This window comes from Ursus maritimus, unplaced genomic scaffold, assembly GCF_017311325.1.
Source record: "Ursus maritimus isolate PB19 unplaced genomic scaffold, ASM1731132v1 scaffold_94, whole genome shotgun sequence".
Lineage (NCBI taxonomy): Eukaryota > Metazoa > Chordata > Mammalia > Carnivora > Ursidae > Ursus > Ursus maritimus.
The window spans coordinates 35,543-56,794 of NW_024427152.1; the positions used below are offsets into that span (position 1 = coordinate 35,543).

Sequence of the window (21,252 nt, forward strand, 5' to 3'; positions counted from 1 at the left end):
CTAAAAGGAGTGAAAACAGGGATCTTGAAGACATATTTACACACTTACGTTCATTGCAGCATTATTCACAATAGCTTCAAGAGGAGGAAGCAACCTAAATGTCCATCAGTGGATGAATGAATAAAAGAAAATGTGGTATATATCTAACATGGACTAGTATTCAGCCTTAAAAAAGAAAAATCCTGTCACAGGCTACCGTATGCTTAAAATTTGAAGACATTATGCTAAGTGAAATAAGCCAGTCACAAAAAGCCAACCAAATACTCGTGATTCAGTTATATAAATCTCAAGTAGTCAAAGTCTTAGAAAGGTGGAATGGTGATTGCCAGGGAGCTAATAAAGAGGTGGAAGAGGGAGTTTTTGTAAATGAGGTTAGAATTTTAGTTTTGCAAGATGAAAAATTCTAGAAATCTGTTGCACAACAAGGTGAACATAGTTAACACTACTGTATACTTAAAAATGTTTAAAATGTTATATGGTTTTTAACCACAATAAAAAAAATGAACAGAAGAAGCATATATTTAAATAGGTAAGTCATTAAAACATTAAACTGAGTAAAAATAAATTTTGGAATAATAATATTTATATAGATTCCATTTGTATCAAGTTAAAAACATGCAAAATGTTTTATACACAATCTATGAAAAATGAAATAATTCTTGAAAACATACAAAGGAATAATAATGGAGTTGGCAGTGATGTTCTTTGCTACAATAAAATAACTAGATGTAGATGGTTGCTTGGGAGTCTCTATTATCTCTTTAATACATTTTAGTAAAAGAATCTGTAATCAAATGGGCAAAATGTTAGAAATTTGGTAACTACATGTTATATCAATGTCTCTACAATTTTATGATTGAATTAATTCATAAGAAATAGATACAAATATATATATACTTAATGATCCTTTGGGACCCAGTTCCTATCCTCTCTTCAATGTGTATTTTTAAAATAAAATTTGAGTCTAAAATATGTCACGCACATATGGCTAAGAATACATCTTTAAAAGCACCCTTTAGTCTATAATTAGTATATTACATATAAGAGGCAATGATGAAAAAGTACTGGATAAAAGCCTGCAAAAATGTTCCTGAGTGTGTGGGAGAGAAGAGGGCACATCAAAGAGGCCATACAATGTCTTTTTATTCTAATGCCCATGAACCACAGATGAAACATTTTTAATTGAATACACTTTATACGAGGTAGGCAACTTGAATACTTCCTGTTTGTTGTGATGTGATTGCCTGGAATATATAGGCACTTCTTCGTTTTCCCTTGTCCATGGGGAATCAACATAATAGTAATGCTCTTACTTGATCCTTGGGAGATACATGAGAACAAATATGTACACGAACATGAAGGAAAGAGTGAGGTAGAATGAGCTGAGTGTAGCGTATATGTCAGGTGGAATTTCTATTTTAAAGAAAAGAAATATGTGTTTTTGTGAGTAAATGTTACTTAGATCTATCTACTCACAGAAACTGGCCTGTTGCCTTGTTAAAAATAATTCTTACATATTAGGATCCACAAAACTGTGTGCATTTATGTGTGTGTGTTTAGGAGTCTACAAGAGTTCATATAATTATATGCACATTTAGTCAACTAGAGAATTTAGTTGAAAAGAAAGTTCCCTAATTCTGAATTAAAAAAATAGATAAATAAATTCCTTTTGATTCCTCTTTTATTTACAGAAATTTAGTCTTGGGCATTTCTTGGTTTCCAACTATATTAGTGAGTCAGTTTTTTCTATTTACTTCTTTATTACATTAAAAGTATTAACCCTGACTGAATTGAATTTTAATTAAATAATTATTCTCCAATAAAACCGAACATGTTAAGAAATTGTAATAATGGAACATTTGACAATTTCAATATATATTATGAATATTTAAAAAAATCTACAAACAAAAATGAATTAATATCAACTTATTCTGAGATGTATCATACATGGATTTTACACTAAAGCTTCATCATTATGATTGTTGCCTAGAAGGTCTGTCTGGATCCTGATGTGTTTGGGGTCCTCAGTCTATTCATGGCTGCTTTCATTTCCTGGTTCCTCAGAGTGTAAATAATGGGGTTCAGTAAAGGTTGTGATAACCGAATAAAACACAGAAAGAAATTTATCCACTGAAAAAGCTATTGAATGGCCAATCATAAATGAAGATACATGGTCAAGAACAGGGTGACCACAGTAATGTGAGCAGTGTGGACTGAGCCTGGGAGAATCACCAGAGGATCGACATCGGACACTTACCAGAATGACGGAGTGTAGGGAAACGAGCAGGAGTATGAAGCAGATGAAGGCGGACCACTGTCAGCAATTACACACCAGTAACTCCAGAACATAGGTCTCCGTGCAGGCAAGTTTTAAGAACTAGAAGAAGGTCACAAAAAATATTGTCCACTATATTGGGGCCACAGAAGGTAGGTGATAGTAAAACCATCTGACTCATAGTATGCCACAAACCCGACAGCCCACGATAGCAGCACAGAGCCCCTGAGGGACCCACGGCAATTTCATGATGGATATGTAATGAAAGAGGTTTGCATATTGCAATGTACCGATCCAGCCATGACTATGAGAAGGAATTATCTCACTGCCGCCTAAAAGGTGGAGGAGGAAGAACATCTGAGCCATACAGCCCCACAAAGAAACCGTTTATTCTCCCTGAGGAAATCTGTGACCATCTTAGGGTTTGTGATTGTGGAGATCAACATATCCAGGAAAAGGAGAGATTTCCAAGGAGGAAGTACATTGGCGTGGAGTACGAAGTGAGTCAAGGTACGGTGACCACGAGTGGGAAGGTTTTCCTGCCACAGTCGCTGCATAGGTCAACAAAAATATGAAAAAAAGAAAATCTCAAGTTCCCAGTGTTGGTGAGTCCTAACAATACAAACTCAGATGTTGAGCTATTCATTATATCCATCTACTCTATGTAAGGGGTTTTCCAGGAAGTCATTAAAATGTAGAAAATCTGGAAAAAAGTGAGTAATTTAACCTGTGATAGTTTTGAAGCTATAGACATATCGAAAGTATTTGAGATTCCTACAGAAAAGAGAAAAAAAATGAACATTTTGGAAAAAATACATTTAATTTATTAATTCAAGCAACATTCACATTACCAAATTTGTTTTCAGCCAGAAAGGCACAAAAGGTAAGAAAGCCATTGTAAATTTGTAAACACAGTTTGCAGGCATAGAGTGCATCTCCACAGTGATTTGCTGTTTCTGCCTTGTCATGAGTTTGTGTTTATGAACCTTGAGTTCAATAGGCCAACACGTAAAAGAGCCAAATGACCCTTAGTCAAATGATTTAGTTCAAGTGGTAGTAATATGGTTATTGTAACTCTGTGGTGCTGGTGGCTAAGTATTTGATTTTGCCTCATTCCCTCTCCTAATTTAAAATACTCAGGTGCATGGAAGTTGTTATATTTTTCAGCAAATTGCTTTAGCGTAATTTCTCTATCAACTATACTGTATTATCACCCCTCTCTCTCTCCTTTTAAAGATTTTATTATCTATTTATTTGTGAGAGAGAGAGAGAAAACTTTCAGACACAGGCTCCCTGCTCAGCAAGGAGCCTGATCCAGATACGGACTCGATCCAGAACCCTGGGATCATGAACTGAGCCAAGGCAGGCGTTAAACAACTGGCCACCCAGGCATCCCTCCCCTCTCTTTTATCCTAAAAAAAAAAGGTGTACAGTGATTTCACTTATTCCCTTATTATAATAAATTATAATAAAACAACCTTCCTAGGAAGTTTCCAGACAAGACCATAAATGTTTCTCAGTGTCAGGTTTCTTTCTTTACTTCTTTCTCTCTCTTTCTCTCTCCCTCCCATCACTTTCCTTCCTCCTCCTTCTCTTCCTTCTTTTATACTTTCTTCCTTCTTTCTCTTATTCTTCCTTTCTTCACTCCTCCCCTCATCTCCTTGTCCTCTTCCTCCTTCTTCTGAATAGTGCTGTGTATCTAATACTTTGATTTCTGAACAAACTCATGTGACCTCCACTGTTGAGCCTTTTGCCTGTTTTCCTGAATCTATTGTTGCCAGGTTCTTGACTAGAATTTTCTTTCTTGTTCCTTTACATTGTGTATATAGATGGTCTCTGAACAACCAACAATCATCTGACTAATGTTTCCTTGGCTCCTAAATGTTTATCATCTTTGTACCCAGTGCTTTTCCTCTGACACACTATCACACTTGCGTGCAGGCAGAAGCTCAACTCTTATTTTGGCTCATACAGCCTTGACACTTGTACTCTCTATGTGTTTCCACATTGACCTGATACTGTTGGCTAAATTTAATCTTACTTTTTTCATTATGATTTAGATCTTTTGGTCCCAGGTTTTTGCTTGTTTTTTGTTTTTTGTTTTTGTTTTTGTTTCCTCCTTTCTTTCCTTCCTTTAAAAAAACTGTAGTGAGTACATCCAAACACACAGTCAGACTCATACATATGCAGTCATGAAGCACATACTTAAACCACGTTCTAGTCCTGAAGTACCAACAAGCAGAGTGTGGAAATCTCTCTGAATTTCCATTTTGGGGAACTAATAGTTAATGAAACTATTCAGAGTTGTTGTTTTAGCTTAACTATCAGAATTTCAAAAAAAACTGAATCAAGAATGAAGATTTAGAATTCTAGTCCTGGGCCTCAGCAATTTACTAGGAAATGTACTCTTAACTTTTGAACATTGATCTGCTTTTCCATAAAAATGAAAATGCCTACACTACTACCTCACTTTATTATAGAGACCCCAGGTAAGCACATATGGAATATATTCGTGTTTTCTGACTGATGTAAGGATACTCAAATCAGAGAACCACAGAATAATTTTACTATGGAAGACTTGGTTAAACAAGACAGTGTTAATGAAAGCATTTTCTCTATGAAATATAAATTGTATGAATTACCTAGTTGTCTTCATTATTCAGATTTGTAACTAGTCATTGGTATATATTTATGCAGTAATTGAGTCTACATTACTGGGTTATGCATAGCTTTCGAAACTACACAGTCCTCAGTCTCAGCAATATATTAGGAGAAGTCTTTGAGGAATTATAAAAAGTAATTTCTTAGTTTAATTTGTAAAAATTGGAAGACTAAGCAAAATTCTATATTTATTACCTTTAACCATTTTTGAGTAATTTAGTGTAAGCCCCTTCATAAAATATGGATCCAGCAGATAGATGGATCCACCTCTGAATAGCTGATAGGTGAAATCATTCATTATGACAGCTTCTGAGATTTCTTTTATTGAAGTGTACAGTTGCAGTTTGTTATTAATACTGATATAAACCTACCAGTTCTCAGCTGAGGAGTGGTCTCTTCAAAAGACATGCAGACACTGTGATGTCCTATATATATATATATATATATTTTTTATTTTTACCCCTTGAATATATATGACAGTCATCTGCAGATGAAAAAAAAAAAGACAAGAATCATATACATAAGGTGCTCACTGGTTGATCAACCCCAAAGGGAATTATTTAAATAAACATGCTAGTGTTCCCGAGTTCAGAACAGGGACTTACTCTCTCAGCTATTTAAGGTGGATTGTGAATTCACCAGAGTATCAAGCCCGTGTGAACTTTCTCTATAATCCAGTGCTTTAAACATTAACTCAGGTGTTTTGGGTTGGGTGGCATGATGAAGGCATTTATGAAAATTGATCATTATAGATGATAGACTTGGAGAAATCCTAATTTAATCAATTTGATATTACATCAGTCTAGATATTTTATGATTAATTTGAAAATTGAATGCATTTATTCAAGTACAATTAGAATAGTGCCCACACTGAACAAGGCATGAAGGAACTTCATGGTATAGACCAGCTCTTAACAGAGACATAATCTCCTTTTATCATGTAAAAGGGAAGAAAGAGAGAAGGAGAGAAACTTGAACGAGCAGCAAGCAGGGGAGTCTTTCACCATGCGTAAATCAATAAATAATAATGGAAGCTAATCAAATAAATGGATTACTTAGTGGGATTTTGCAATCAACCATTCTAAAGATACAGAATTCTGTTAGCCCTTTATAATTCTATAGAACTTGTGATGACTCAAAAATATTAAGAAAGATCTGTAGAGAACCTTTATAAAACAATGCAGTTAAGCAAATTCTAAAGGCTAACAGCATAACAGGCGTAGATTGCAGATGAATTCATATGCTACAGAAAATTTTTCTTGTATTTACTCTTATATATGACTTTTCCATGTTGCTCTGATTAAAATCCTCTTGAAAAGGTTACAAGAAGTGAGGGTAGTAAATATACATATAAATGTGGTGCCACATTCATTTCCAGCCCATAATGACATTGTTAATGATTTCTCATACTTTTAATTGAACCCCAGAATTTTTAAAATTTGGTTCCTTATATAGAGCCACTAGCAAGTAGAATTGCCAACGAAAAATAAACCTTTTAAAAATATTTATGGATGGGTGCTTGGGTGGGCTCAGCCAGTTAAGCTGCTCTACCTTCAACTCAGGTCATGATCCTCAGGGGTCCTAGGATCCAGCCCATATTGGCTCCCAACTTCAGCAGGGAGTCTGCCTCTCCCCCTCTAGCTCTGCCAGTTCTCTACTCCTGCAATCTCTCTCTCTCCATAAAATAAATTTAAAAATAAAAATAAAAACAATATTTATGGTGAGGAAATATATACCTATGGTATGTGTGGCATTTGAAGAGATGTTTGCAAGAAGAAGATTCTTAAATATAGAAATCAGAAAGATAATATTAGAACAATATTGGGAACTCCTACTCCAAATTACTCGAAACCAGTTGGTAAGAATGGTACGCACACATAGAATTTTTTAGAAGGAAGCTGAACTGTTAGGTAAACAATGGTCTAGAGCCAAATCAAAGTAGGGCAAATAAATACTTAAAAAGGGGATAAGGAGAGAAAACTGTAAGTTGATGTAGTTAAATTTTGCACAGCAAAGGACGCCATCAGCAATACAAAAAGGTAACCTACTGAATATTTGGGAGTGATAGATCCAAGAAGGGGTTAATATCCAAAATATATAAAGAATTTCTACAGCTCAACACCAAAAAACTAAACAATCAATTAAAAATAGGCAAAGGACCGAATACACATTTTTCCAAAGAAAAATGGTTAACAGCTCATGCAAAGATGCCTGAAATGATTAATCATCAGGAAATGCAAATCAAAACCTCAAGGTATACCTTACACCTGTCAGAATGGCTAGAATCAAAAAGACAAGACATTATAAGTGTTGGTGAGGACTAAGTTGTGCTCTGTTGGTGGAACTGTAATTGGTATAGCCACTGTGGAAAACAGTATGGAGATTCATCAAAAAATTAAAAGTAGAATTAAATATGATCCAGTAATTCCACTGCTTGTTATTTAATAAAGAAGAAATGAAAGCACTGATTTGAAAAGATATATGCACCCCACATTATTGCAACATTATTTACAACAGCAAGATATGGAAGCAACAGTGTCCATCACTAGAATGAATGGATAAGGAAGATATAGATATAGATAGATAGTAGATAGTAGATAGATAGATATAGTGCTCAGCCATAAAGAGAATGAATCTTGCTATTTGCAACAGCATGAATGGACCTAGAGGTATTATGTTAAGTGAAATGAGACTCAGCAGAGACAAATACCATATAATTTTGCTTATAGTGGAATCTAAAAACAGAATTAAAAATAAAAAAGCAGAATTAGACATATAAATACAGAGAAAAACTGATGGTTGCCAGAGGTGAGGCAGGTGGGGAAATGGCAAAATAGGTAAGGCGAGTGGGAGATACAAGCATATAGTTAGGGAAAGAACATGTATCTCCCACTCGCCTTTACCTATTTTGTCCATTTCCCCACCTGCCTCACCTCTGGCAACCATCAGTTTATTCTCTGTATTTATATTCTAATTCTGCTTTTTTATTTTTTAATTCTTTTGTTTTTTAGATTCCACATATAAGCAAAATTATATGGTATTTGTCTCTGCTTGACTCATTTCACTTAACATAATACCCTCTAGGTCCATTCATGCTGTTGCAAATAGCAAGACTTCATTCTCTTTTATGGCTGAGTAATATTCCATTATATATATATATCATATCTTCCTTATCCATTCATCTAGTGATGGACACTGGTTGCTTCCATATCTTGCCTGTTGTAAATAATGTTGCAATACATGTGGGGGTGCATATATCTTTTCAAATCAGTGCTTTCATTTTCTTTCATTAAATAACAAGCAGTGGAATTACTGGATCATATTGTAATTCTACTTTTAATTTTTTGATGAATCTCCATACTGTTTTCCACAGTGGCTATACCAATTACAGTTCCACCAACAGAGCACAACTTTAAGTCCTCACCAACACTTATAATGTCTTGTCTTTTTGATTCTAGCCATTCTGACAGGTGTAAGGTCATACGTCATTGTGGTTTTGATTTGCATTTCCCTGATGATTAATCATTTCAGGCATCTTTGCATGAGCCTGTTAACCATTTTTCTTTGGAAAAATGTGTATTCGGGTCCTTTGCCTATTTTTAATTGGATTGTTTGGTTTTTTTTTGGTGTTGAGCTGTAGAAATTCTTTATATATTTTGGATATTAACCCCTTCTTGGATCTATCACTCCCAAATATTCAGTAGGTTACCTTTTTGTATTGCTGATGGCGTCCTTTGCTGTGCAAAATTTAACTACATCCAACTTACATATTTTCCCTCCTTATCCCCTTTTTAAGTATATTTGCCCTACTTTGATTTGGCCTAGACCATGTGTTCCTAACAGTTCAGCTTCCTTCTAAAAAATTCTATGTGTACCATTCTTACCAACTGGTTTCAGTAATTGGGTCGGAGTTCCCAATATTGTTCTAATATTATCTTTCTGATTTCTATATTTAAGAATCTTCTTCTTGCAAACATCTCTTCAAATGCCACACATACCATGGTATATATTTCCTCACCATAAATATTGTTTTTATTTTATTTTTAAATTTATTTTATGGAGAGAGAGAGATTGCAGGAGTAGGGGGGAACTGGCAGAGCTAGAGGGGGAGAGGCAGACTCCCTGCTGAGTGGGGAGCCCAATATGGGGCTGGATCCTAGGACCCTGGGATCATGACCTGAGTTGAAGGTAGACGCTTAACTGACTGAGCCACCCAAGCACCCATCCATAAATATTTTTAAAAGGTTTATTTTTCGTGGCAATTCTACTTGCTAGTGGCCATATAAGGAACCAAATTTTAAAAAAATTCTGGGGTTCAATTAAAAAGTATGAGAAATCTATTAACAATGTCTGCTATGGGCTTTGGAAATGAATGTGGCACCACATTTATCATATATTTACTACCCTCACTTCTTGTAACCTTTTCAAGAGGATTTTAATCAGAGCAACATGGAAAAGTCATATATAAGAGTAAATACAGAAAAATTTCTGTAGCATATGAATTCATCTGCAATCATACACTGTTATGCTGTTAGCCTTTAGAATTTACTTGCTTAACTGCATTGTTTTATAAAGTTCTGCTACAGATCTTTCTTAATATTTTTGAGTCATCACAAAGTTCTATAGAATTATAAAGGGCTAACAGAATTCTGTATCTTTAGAATGGTTGATTGCAAAAATCCACTAAGTAATCATTTATTGATTACCATTATTCATTTATTGATTACCATGGTGAAAGACTCCCCTGCTTGCTCGTTCAAGTTCTCTGCTCTCTCTCTCTTTCTTCCCTTTACATGATAAAAGGAGATTTGTCTCTGTTAAGAGCTGGTCTATACCATGAAGTTCCTTCTATGCCTTGTTCAGTGTGGGCACTATTCTAATTGTACTTGAATAAATGCATTCAATTATCAAATTAATCATAAATATCTAGACTGATGTAATCAAATTGATAGAATTAGGATTTCCTCAAGTCTATCATCTATAATAGATCAATTTTCTATAAATGTGCTCATCACCACCCAACCAAAACACCTGAGTTAGTGCAAAGCACTTACTAGAGAAAGTTCACACGGCTGATACTCTTGGTGAATTCACAATCCACTTAAATACTGAGAGAGTAAGTCCCTGTTCTGAACTCGAGGGAACACTAGCATGTTTATTTAAATAATTCCCTTTGGGGGTTGATCACCAGTGAGCACCTTATGTATATGATTCTTGTCTTTTTTTTTTCATCTGCAGATGACTGTCATATATATTCAAGGGGGTAAAAAAAGATAAAAAAATATATATATATATATATAGGACATCACAGTGTCTGCATGTCTTTGAAGAGACCACTCCTCAGCTAGAACTGGTAGGTTTAAATATCAGTATTAATAACAAACTGCAACTGTACACTTCAATAAAAGAAATCTCAAGCTGTCATAATGAATGATTTCACCTATCATAACAGAATTGGATCCATCTATCTGCTGGATATATTTTATGAAGGGGAGCCGGTCCCCCCAAAAATGGTTAAATTAATAAATATAGATTTTGCTTTTAATCTTCCAATTTTACAAATTAAACTAAAAAATTACTTTTATAATTCTCAAGATTCTTCCTTTAGTATTTTGAGACTGAGGACTGCATAGTGTTGAAACTATGCATAACTAGTATGTGACTCAATTACGATATGATATAGAATACCAATGCTGATAGATAATATTAAATCTTAATAATGAAGACAACTAGGTAATTATACAATTTATATTTCATAGAGAAAAATGCTTTCATTAACACTGTCTTGTTTACCAAGTCTTCCATAGTAAAATTATTCTGTGGTTCTTACTGATTTGAGTATCCTTACATCATCAGAAAACACACGAATATATTCCATATGTGTTACCCTGGGGTCTCATAACAATATGTGAGGTAGTAGTGTAGGCATCATTTCATTTTTATGGAAAAGCAGATCAATGTTCAAAAGTTAAGAGTACATTTCCCTAGTAAATGCTGAGGCCAGGACTAGAATTTAAATCTTCATTCTTGATTCAGTTTTTTTTTAAATTCTGATAGTTAAGCTAAACAATAACCTCTGAATATTTCATTAACTATTAAGCCCCAAAAAATGGAAATTCAGAGTAGATTTTCCACACTCTGTTTTGGTGCTTCAGGACTAGAACGTGGTTTAAGTATGTGCTTCTATGACTGCATATGTATGAGTCTGGATCTGTGTGTTTGGTGTACTCACTAACAGTTTTTTTTTAAAGGAAGGAAAGAAAGGAAAACAAAAACAAAAACAAAAACAAAAAAAACAAAACAAAAACCTGGGACCAAAAGATCTAAATCATAATGAAAAGTAGATTAAATTTAGCCAACAGTATCAGGTCAATGTGGAAACACATAGAGAGTACAAGTGTCAAGGCTGTATGAGCCAAAATAAGAGTTGAGTCAGTCTGCACGCAAGTGTGATAGTGTGTCAGAGGAAAGCACTGGGTACAAAGATGATAAACATTTAGGAGCCAAGGAAACATTAGTCAGATGATTGTTGGTTGTTCAGAGACCATCTATATACACAATGTAAAGGAACAAGAAAGAAAATTCTAGTCAAGAACCTGGCAACAATAGATTCAGGAAAACAGGCAAAAGGCTCAACAGTGGAGGTCACGAGTTTTGTTCAGAAATCAAAGTATGAGATACACAGCACTATTCAGAAGAAGGAGGAAGAGGACAAGGAGATGAGGGGAGGAGTGAAGAAAGAAGAATAAGAGAAATAGGAAGGAAGAAAGTATAAAAGAAGGAAGAGAAGGAGTGAGGAAGGAAAGATGGGAGGGAGAGAGAAAGAGAGAGAAAGAAGTAAAGAAAGAAACCTGGACACTGAGAAACATTTATGGTCTTGTCTGGAAACTTCCTAGGAAGGTTGTTTTATTATAATTTATTATAATAAGGAATAAGTGAAATCATTGGTACACCTCTTTAGGATAAAAGAGAGGGGAGGGACGCCTGGGTGGCTCAGTTGGTGGGATCGAGTCCTGCATCAGATCAGGCTCCTTGCTGAGCAGGGAGCCTGTGTCTGTGCTCTCTCTCTCTCTCTCTCTCTCACAAATAAATAGATAATAAAATCTTTAAAAGGAGAGAGAGAGGGGTGATAATACAGTATAGCTGATAGAGAAATTACGCTAAAGCAATTTGCTGAAAAAATATAACAACTTCCATGCACCTGAGTATTTTAAATTAGGGAGAGGGAATGAGGCAAAAATCAAATACGAGTCACCAGCACCACAGAGTTACACAACTATATTACTACTCACTTGAACTAAATCATTTGACTAAGGGTCATTTGGCTCTTTTACGTGTTGGCCTATTGAACTCAAGGTTCATAAACACAAACTCATGACAGAAACAGCAAATCACTGTGGAGATGCACTCTATGCCTGCAAACTGTGTTTACAAATTTTTACAATGGCTTTCTTACCTTTTGTGCCTTTCTGGCTGAAAACAAATTTGGTAATGTGAATGTTGCTTGAATTAATAAATTAAATGTATTTTTCCAAAATGTTCATTTTTTTCTCTTTCTGTAGGAATCAAATACTTTCGATATGTCTATAGCTTCAAAACTATCACAGGTTAAATTACCACTTTTTCCAGATTTTCTACATTTTAATGACTTCCTGAAAACCCCTACATAGAGTAGATGGATATAATGAATAGCTCAACATCTGAGTTTGTATTGTTAGGACTCACCAACACTCGGGAACTTGAGATTTTCTTTTTTTTCATATTTTTGTTGACCTATGCAGCGACTGTGGCAGGAAACCTTCTCATCGTGGTCACCGTAACCTTTGACTCACTTCTGTACTCCACGCCAATGTACTTCCTCCTTGGAAATCTCTCCTTCCTGGATATGTCGATCTCCACAATCACAACCCCTAAGATGGTCACAGATTTCCTCAGGGAGAATAAAACTATTTCTTTGTGGGGCTGTATGGCTCAGATGTTCTTCCTCCACCTTTTAGGCGGCAGTGAGATAACTCTTCTCATAGTCATGGCTGTTGATCGGTACATTGCAATATGCAAACCTCTTCATTACATATCCATCATGAATTGCCGGGTCCTCGTGGGCTCTGTGCTGCTATCGTGGGCTGTCGGGTTTTGTGCATACCATGAGCCAGATGGTTTTACTATCACCTTACCTTTCTGTGGCCCCAATATAGTGGACAATATTTTTTGTGACCTTCTTCTAGTTCTAAAACTTGCCTGCACGGAGACCTATGTTCTGGAGTTACTGGTAATTGCTGACAGTGGTCCGCTGTCTTTCATCTGCTTCATACTCCTGCTCGTTTCCTACACTGTCATTCTGGTAAGTGTCCGATGTCGATCCTCTGGTGGACTCTCCCAGGCTCAGTCCACACTGCTCACATTACTGTGGTCACCCTGTTCTTTGGACCATGTATCTTCATTTATGCTTGGCCATTCAATAGCTTTTCAGTGGATAAATTTCTTTCTGTGTTTTATTCGGTTATCACAACCTTACTGAACCCCATTATTTACACTCTGAGGAACCAGGAAATGAAAGCAGCCATGAATAGACTGAGGACCCAACACATCAGATCCAGACAGACCTTCTAGGCAACAATCATAATGATGAAGCTTTTTAGTGTAAAATCCATGTATGATACATCTCAGAATAAGTTGATATTAATTCATTTTGTTTGTAGATTTTTTTAAATATTCATAATATATATTGAAATTGTCAAATGTTCCATCATTACACTTCTTTAACATGTTCGGTTTTATTGGAGAATAATTATTTTAATTAAAATTCAATTCAGTCAGGGTTAATACTTTTTAATGTAATAAAGAAGTAAATAGAAAAAAACTGACTCACTAACTATAGTTGGAAACCAAGAAATGCCCAAGACTAAATTTCAGTAAATAAAGAGGAATCAAAAAGGAATTTATTTATCTATTTTTAATTCAGAATTAGGGAACTTTCAACTAAATTCTCTAGTTGACTAAATGTGCATATAATTATATGAACTCTTGTAGACTCCTAAACACACACACATAAATGCACAGTTTTGTGGATCCTAATACGTGTAAGAATTATTTTTAACAAGGCAAACAGGCCAGTTTCTGTGAGTAGATAGATCTAAGTAACATTTACTCACAAAAAAACACATATTTCTTTCTTTAAAAAATAGAAATTCCACCTGACATATATGCTACACTCAGCTCATTCTACCTCACTCTTTCCTTCATGTTCGTGTACATATTTGTTCTCATGTATCTCTCAAGGATCAAGTAAGAGCATTACTATTATGTTGATTCCCATGGACAAGGGAAAACGAAGAAGTGCCTATATATTCCAGGCAATCACATCACAACAAAACAGGAAGTATTCAAGCTGCCTACCTCGTATAAAGTGTATTCAATTAAAATGTTTCATCTGTGGTTCATGGGTATTAGAATAAAAAGACATTGTATGGCCTCTTTGATGTGCCTTCTTCTCTCCCACACACTCAGGAACATTTTTGCAGGCTTTTATCCAGTACTTTTTCATCATTGCCTCTTATATGTGTAATATACTAATTATAGACTAAAGGGTGCTTTAAAGATGTATTCTTAGCCATATGTGCGTGACATATTTTAGACTCAAATTTTATTTTAAAATACACATTGAAGAGGATAGGAACTGGGTCCCTAAGGATCATTGGGCATATATATATTTGTATCTATTTCTTATGAATTAATTCAATCATAAAATTGTGTAGACATTGATATAACATGTAGCTTTACCAAATTTCTAACATTTTGCCCATTTATTTCAGATTCTTTTACTACAAAAATGTATTAAAGAGATAATAGAGACTCCTAAGCAACCATCTACATCTAGTTATTTTATTGTAGCAAAGAACATCACTGCCAACTCCATTATTATTCCTTTGTATGTTTTCAAGAATTATTTCCCTCATTTTTCATAGATTGTGTATAAAAACATTTTGCATGTTTTTAACTTGATACAAATGGAATCTATATAAATATTATTATTCCAAAATTTATTTTTTACTCAGTTTAATGTTTTAATGACTTACCTATTTAAATATATGCTTCTCTGGTTCATTTTTTATTGTGGTTAAAACCATATAACATTTTAAACATTTTTAAGTATACAGTAGTGTTAACTATGTTCACCTTGTTGTGCAACAGATTTCTAGAATTTTTCATCTTGCAAAACTAAAATTCTAACCTCATTTACAAAAAACTCCCCTTTCCACCTCTTATTAGCTCCTGGCAATCACCATTCCACCTTCTAAGACTTTGACTACTTGAGATTTATATAACTGAATCACGCAGTATTTGTCATTTTGTGACTGGCTTATTTCACTTAGCATAATGTCTTCAAATTTTAAGCATACGGTAGCCTGTGACAGGATTTTTTCTTTTTTAAGGCTGAATACTAGTCCATGTTAGGTATATACCACATTTTCTTTATTCATTCATCCACTGAAGGACATTTAGGTTGCTTCCTCCTCTTAGCTATTGTGAATAATGCTGCAATGAACATAAGTGTGTAAACATGTCTTCAAGAGCCTGTTTTCAATTCTTTTAGAGATATACCCAGAAGTCAGATTGGTGTAGCATATGGGAATTCTGTTTTTAATTTTTTGAGGAACCTCCATAGATTTCCAGAGCAGCTGCACCATTTACATTCCTACTAACGGAGCAAAAGTTTCCAATTCTTCCACATCTCCACATCCCTGCCAGCACCCATTATTTTCTGAATTCTTAGTTTTTGTTTTTGTTTTGATAGTGGCCACCCTAACACGTGTCGTTTTGATTTGCATTTCCCTGATAATGAGTGATGTTGGGCATTTTTTCATATGCTTGTGGGCTATTTGTGTATTTTTCTTGGATAAATGTCTATTCAAGTCCTTTGCCCATTAAACTGTTTGGTTTTTGTTGTTAAATTGTAGAAGTTCTTTATAGATTCTGGATATTAACTCTTTGTATTATAATTTATTTGAATATAGTTGACACACAATGTTACATTAGTGTCAGGCATACAATGTAGTGATTCAACAAGTCTATACATATATATGCTATGCTCACCACAAGTATAGTTGCCCTCTGTCACCATATGGTACTATCACAATATCATTGACTATATTCCTTATGCTGTACCTTCCATCCTTGTGACTTATTCATTCCATAACTGAAGGCCTGTATCTCTCACTCCCCTTTGCCCACTTTGCCCAACCTCCATTTATCCTTCCCTCTGGCAAACATTGGTTTGTTCTCTGTATTTATAGGCCTGATTCTGCTTTTTGTTTATTTATTCATTTATTTTTCAATATTAACTGTTTAACAAATGTATGATTTGTAAATATTTTCTTCCATTCTATAGCTTGCCTTTTCACTATATTTATTATATGAATTGAAAATATCTTTGCTCTTATAGATTATAAAACTTTGTGCTGTTTATAAATACACAAAATTTAAAATAGTTACATTTAATTATCTTTTCCTTTAGGTTTGTGATTTTGTCTCTTATGTAATACACCTTTACAACTGATTGTCCAAAATATTCTGTCTTCTCTTTTTTATAATTTTAAACTTTTTCTTTTATCGCATTTAGTTATTTAATCCAACTGGAAGTTAAATTTTGTATTGGTATCTGATAGGAATCTAATTTATTTTTATATGGACATAAACAGCCATCCAAATACCATCTACTGAAAAGCTTTTCCCTACTGATTGAAACGTCACCTTTGCCATATATCAAGAATCCCCCATTATATGCTTGGGTCTGTTTCTGGCCTCTGTCAATACTTTCATTGGTCATTTACACTACACTATCTTAAACATAGTTGTTATTTGTCATAGTGAATCTGCAGTCTCAAATGCTCTACTTTAAGTATATCCCAGTTCTTGTCAATTAACTCTTCCAGATGATTTTAGGATAAGTTGTCAAATTCTACAAAAACAATTTTAGAATAGCAATTGAAATCAGAATTTACAGATCAATTTATAAATAAAATAATTTATCAATGCAGCATATCTTTTTATTTTGTTACATTTTATTTTATAATATTTAGTGATATTTTAGTAGGTTGTATTGCTTTTGGCTAAAACCACCAGTACAATGCTGAAGGGAAGGCATTTTCCCCCCTGAATTTATAAGTGTTTGCTTCTAAAATAATATCATTTAAAATTAAGATATGTTTCTTTTATTAATTTCTAATCTTTTTAAAATTGTAAGTGATTGCTGAATTTATAATAAGTTTATGCACACTTTAAGATAATTGTATCTTTTTTCATTTAATCTGTTATACTAGCGGATTAACTTAATATTGTCAACATTTCCTTGAATTTGTAGTTTAAGCTCCAGTTTGTAATAATACGGTTTTTCTTTTGCCTTTCATCTTTCCAGGTTTAATTTACTAGTTGTTTTCCTTTTGGTTTGTTTTAGAGTTGTTCTTTCCACAACTTTCTCTCTTTTTCTATAGTCTAAAACAGTTTAAAATGCAGTAATGACAGCTTATTTTTAAAAGTTGAGTATAAGCCCCTCCACCTATCACCATCTTTTCTACACTGAAGCTTGCTCACTTTTCAGGGAAAGCTTCAGCAGCATCTTCTGAGAGAAGCCTTCCCTAACCTTCTGAACTGGACCAGGACTCTCTGTTGTATTATTCCAAAGCAGCCTGGCATGCTGTTTCGTAGCGGTTGTCAGACCATAATATTTTAATCAAATGCTTGCATCAATCTATATTTCCCATTAGGACATAAAGAAATCATGAAGTCAAGGCCCATGTCTGTCTTACTCACTGGAATATCCCTAGTGGGTGTCTGCCATAAAGCATTTACTTACTAAACACTGCGTGACCGACTGACTGACTAGATTGCAGGCATCGCTGACATACCTTGTCAGATACATAAGTTCATTCTTCTTTGTAATTTTTAAGAGAAATTATTAGCTGAACATTTGAGAGACCCTCTTCTTCATGACAGGCCTTAATTAATTGCTTCTTTATATCATGCAGGCAAGAAAAGATTTAGAACACCAGACAACATTTATCAGTCATTTTTCCCCTACTTTTTCTGTTGTAACCGTTTTGTAGCATTGAGATAAAAACAATGCTTCAGTTTGTTGTACATTAGAGTGTATTTATTTTCATCTCTAAATTAATTCTTGACTGCAATTCTTTCATTCTAAATGTATTTATTTCCCTTTAAATATGTCAATTTCTTTATGAAATAGGAACTGTTATTTTATGAATCTAGGTGCTTTAATTTACAAAAATGCCATTCTATTTTATTTTCCTCTGAATACAATTCATATAATTTTATATAAAGAGAGCTCATTACTTCAAAGCACTGCTATTATTCAACAGTACGAATAAACTTACTTTACTTCCTATTCACCAAATGACGGACAGCTAAACTGCTTATGATTTCTTATTTCCATAAATGATTTCATTATTAATATTTGTCCAACAGCCCTATGTAGGGCCATGGCAATGAGCAGCACCATCTCCGATCCACCCAGGACATGAAGGACAAATATCTGGATGACACATCCCTGAAAGGATATGGTTTTGTGCCCTGAGTGCAGATCAGATATCATCTTGGGAACCATTAAGGTAGAAAGACACAAATCAATAAATGAGAGATTGGCTAAAAAGAAGTACATGGAGGAGTGTAAGTAAGGGTCAAAGGTCACTGTGAACACCACAAGGAGGTTTCCCAAAACAATTGTTACATAAAACACTGTAGAGAAAACAAGGAGAAAGTGCTGCACTGGTCTATAGGTAGAAAGTCCCAAGAATACAAATTGAGACACTTCAGAGTAATTTGCTTCATACATTGGCTTTGCCTGGTGAACCTAAAAGACCAAACCAAAATAATGAAGAAAGAATTTATCAAAAATTATTATTTAAAAACACAGATTTGAGCTTTCATTAAGTCTGATTTTAAGAAGAAATCTTCAGTAACAGCCATAAGGTGTTTTCTTTAAAGTTTAAAAACATATAACTATATGTTATCTATAAGAGAGTCATTTTAGATCAAAAAACACAAATAGGTTGAAATTAAAAGGATGGAAAAAGACTCCACACAAATAATAATGAAAAGAGAGTTTGTATGGCAATATTAAGACCAAAGTAGACCTTAAGTAAAAAACTGTTAAAAGAAAAAAAGAAGGATAAAAGAGTCAATTTGGTGAGAAGATATAACAATTGCAAACAAATGTGCACCAAACAGCAGAGCCCAAAATATATGAAGCAAACACTGACAGAATTGAAGGAAGAATTAGTTCTATAACAATAGTTGAATAACTCAATAGCTTGTTTTCAATGGTGAATAGAAAATCTAGACAGGAGATCAAACATGAGAGGACTTGAATAGCGCTATAAGCCAACTAGCTTTAACAGACGGAGTACCCCACATAACAATAGAATACATACTCTTCTCAAGTACACATGGAACATTCTTGAGGATAGAACATATTTTAGGCCACAAAACAACCTCAATAAGGGTTTTTTTCCCTAGGCAAAGAACTTTATTAACCTAGTTTCAAACTTTATTCCCAGGCTTCTTCAGCTTAATTAGTGGCAAAGAATGAATTGTGTATAAGCAAAAACTGAGAAGAGCTGCAGTGTCTAAGGGGCTTTATCTAGATTTTATCAGATCCATGAACAAAAATTTAAAAAGCAGTCATAATATAAAATAGCAGCTCCCAGTACCTTCTTCAACTTTTATCTTCTTCAGAAGCTTACTCAATTCAGTTTGCTTCATTCTTGGAAACTTCATCAACTCCACAAGATCTGGAACTTCATCATCATCATCCTCTCCAGTAGCAAGTGGTGCTTTTCCATCCCAGATTGTTTGGGCAGAGCTTCAGCTAGTCTTCTTAAACTAGTCAGACTGTCTGCATGAAGTTGGTTTAAGATACTGGGTAGATTTCTGTCAGCTGCTTTGTCTCAGCATGGCCTGAAATGGTGAAAGTGTTCGTGGCGAGTGATGCCTGAACTTTGGGGTTATTAAAATGGATCACGGTTCCTTGGTCTGTGAACATGTTCACTTCTTCAATACCAGAGATATTGTTTACCCCTAACTTCTTTAAGGAGAACTGAAGTTTTTTTATCATCTGCTGTAGCCGTTCTATGAATCACCTTCTTCTTTCGGCGAGCAGTTCCTCTCCCACCAATGCGCACTTGTGCTTGCAGTTTGGCGAGTTTCTCCTGGTTCATGATAGTTTCTTTCATCTTGTTGGAGCGGAAATGGGACCGCGGGGGGGAATAGGGTTGGCGCTCAGGGGGTCTCAGGCGGACCAGCTGAGATTAGGTGTACACACACACACACACACACACACACACGGGGACACAAGATGGCAGCTAGAGGGAGGCCGGAAGTGATGCCCAAATTGGAATTCATATCTTTTTTTTTTTTTTTTGGTTGCAGCAAAAGCAGGTCTTTTTTTAAATTTTTTTATTTCAATGTTTTTTAATTATATTATGTTAGTCATCATACAGTACATCCCTGGTTTTTGATGTAAAGTTCATATCTTCTAACACAGGTTTTAAATTTTCTCCATAATATCATTATTTTTAACTTGCAAATATCACTTTGTCTCGTTTAGTTGTTGTAGGTAAACTTGTTTCTGCTACAATATTAATAATAATTAATACTGGTTTTATATGTAGATATAAAGATAATATAGGTATACAAAATAATAAATACATTTGTGTAAATATATGTATATACATAAGGTATATAGATATGTACATAATTAAATTATACGTGTGTATAGATATAATTACGTATAATACATATTCGTATGTATATAATACACAGGAATATATGTATTATATATACACATATTATTTTAATTCTGAGCCTTGAGTAAGTTATAGACATAATGCTCTTCTACCTCAGTGTGTATTTCCTAAAACAACGTAATTTTTAAATTTGGAAATCAACATTAATATGATATGGATATCTAATCAACCAACCTTATTCAATTGTTTGCCAATTATGTGAATAATCCTTTTAGAAAAGAAAGTCTCTGGTCCAGGAGCAATCCAGGATCACAAGTTGTATTTCATTACCATGACTCTTTTTTTTTAAATTTATTCTTCAACAATTCCTCAATCTTTCTTTAATTTTCATGCCACTCACTGCTTATAGGTAACCAATCTCATTGTTTAATGATTTCTTTCCTATGTTTCATTTTGCATAAATGTGCAGATATTTTCCTTTTTGCTTGCTTCCTGTAGACATTATGCTAGTCTTTCCTTTAACACTGTATCCTGGAAATATCAGGTCATATAACT

The 21,252-nt window shown here is 34.4% G+C and overlaps 1 protein-coding gene and 2 pseudogenes across 1 annotated transcript; 1 reads left to right on the top strand and 2 right to left on the bottom strand.

Moving 5' to 3' along the window:
* Nucleotides 1-1,986: 1,986 nt before the first annotated feature.
* LOC121101832 lies at nucleotides 1,987-18,917 on the bottom strand (annotated as a pseudogene).
* On the top strand, nucleotides 12,612-13,546 carry LOC103680489 (olfactory receptor 4K13-like). Its single transcript, XM_008709993.1, is given in 2 exon segments — nucleotides 12,612-13,326; nucleotides 13,329-13,546. Coding segments are annotated over 2 exon segments (933 nt in total).
* A 783-nt stretch (nucleotides 18,918-19,700) lies between the features above and the next one.
* On the bottom strand, nucleotides 19,701-20,286 carry LOC103680486 (annotated as a pseudogene).
* Between the last annotated feature and the right edge of the window lie 966 nt (nucleotides 20,287-21,252).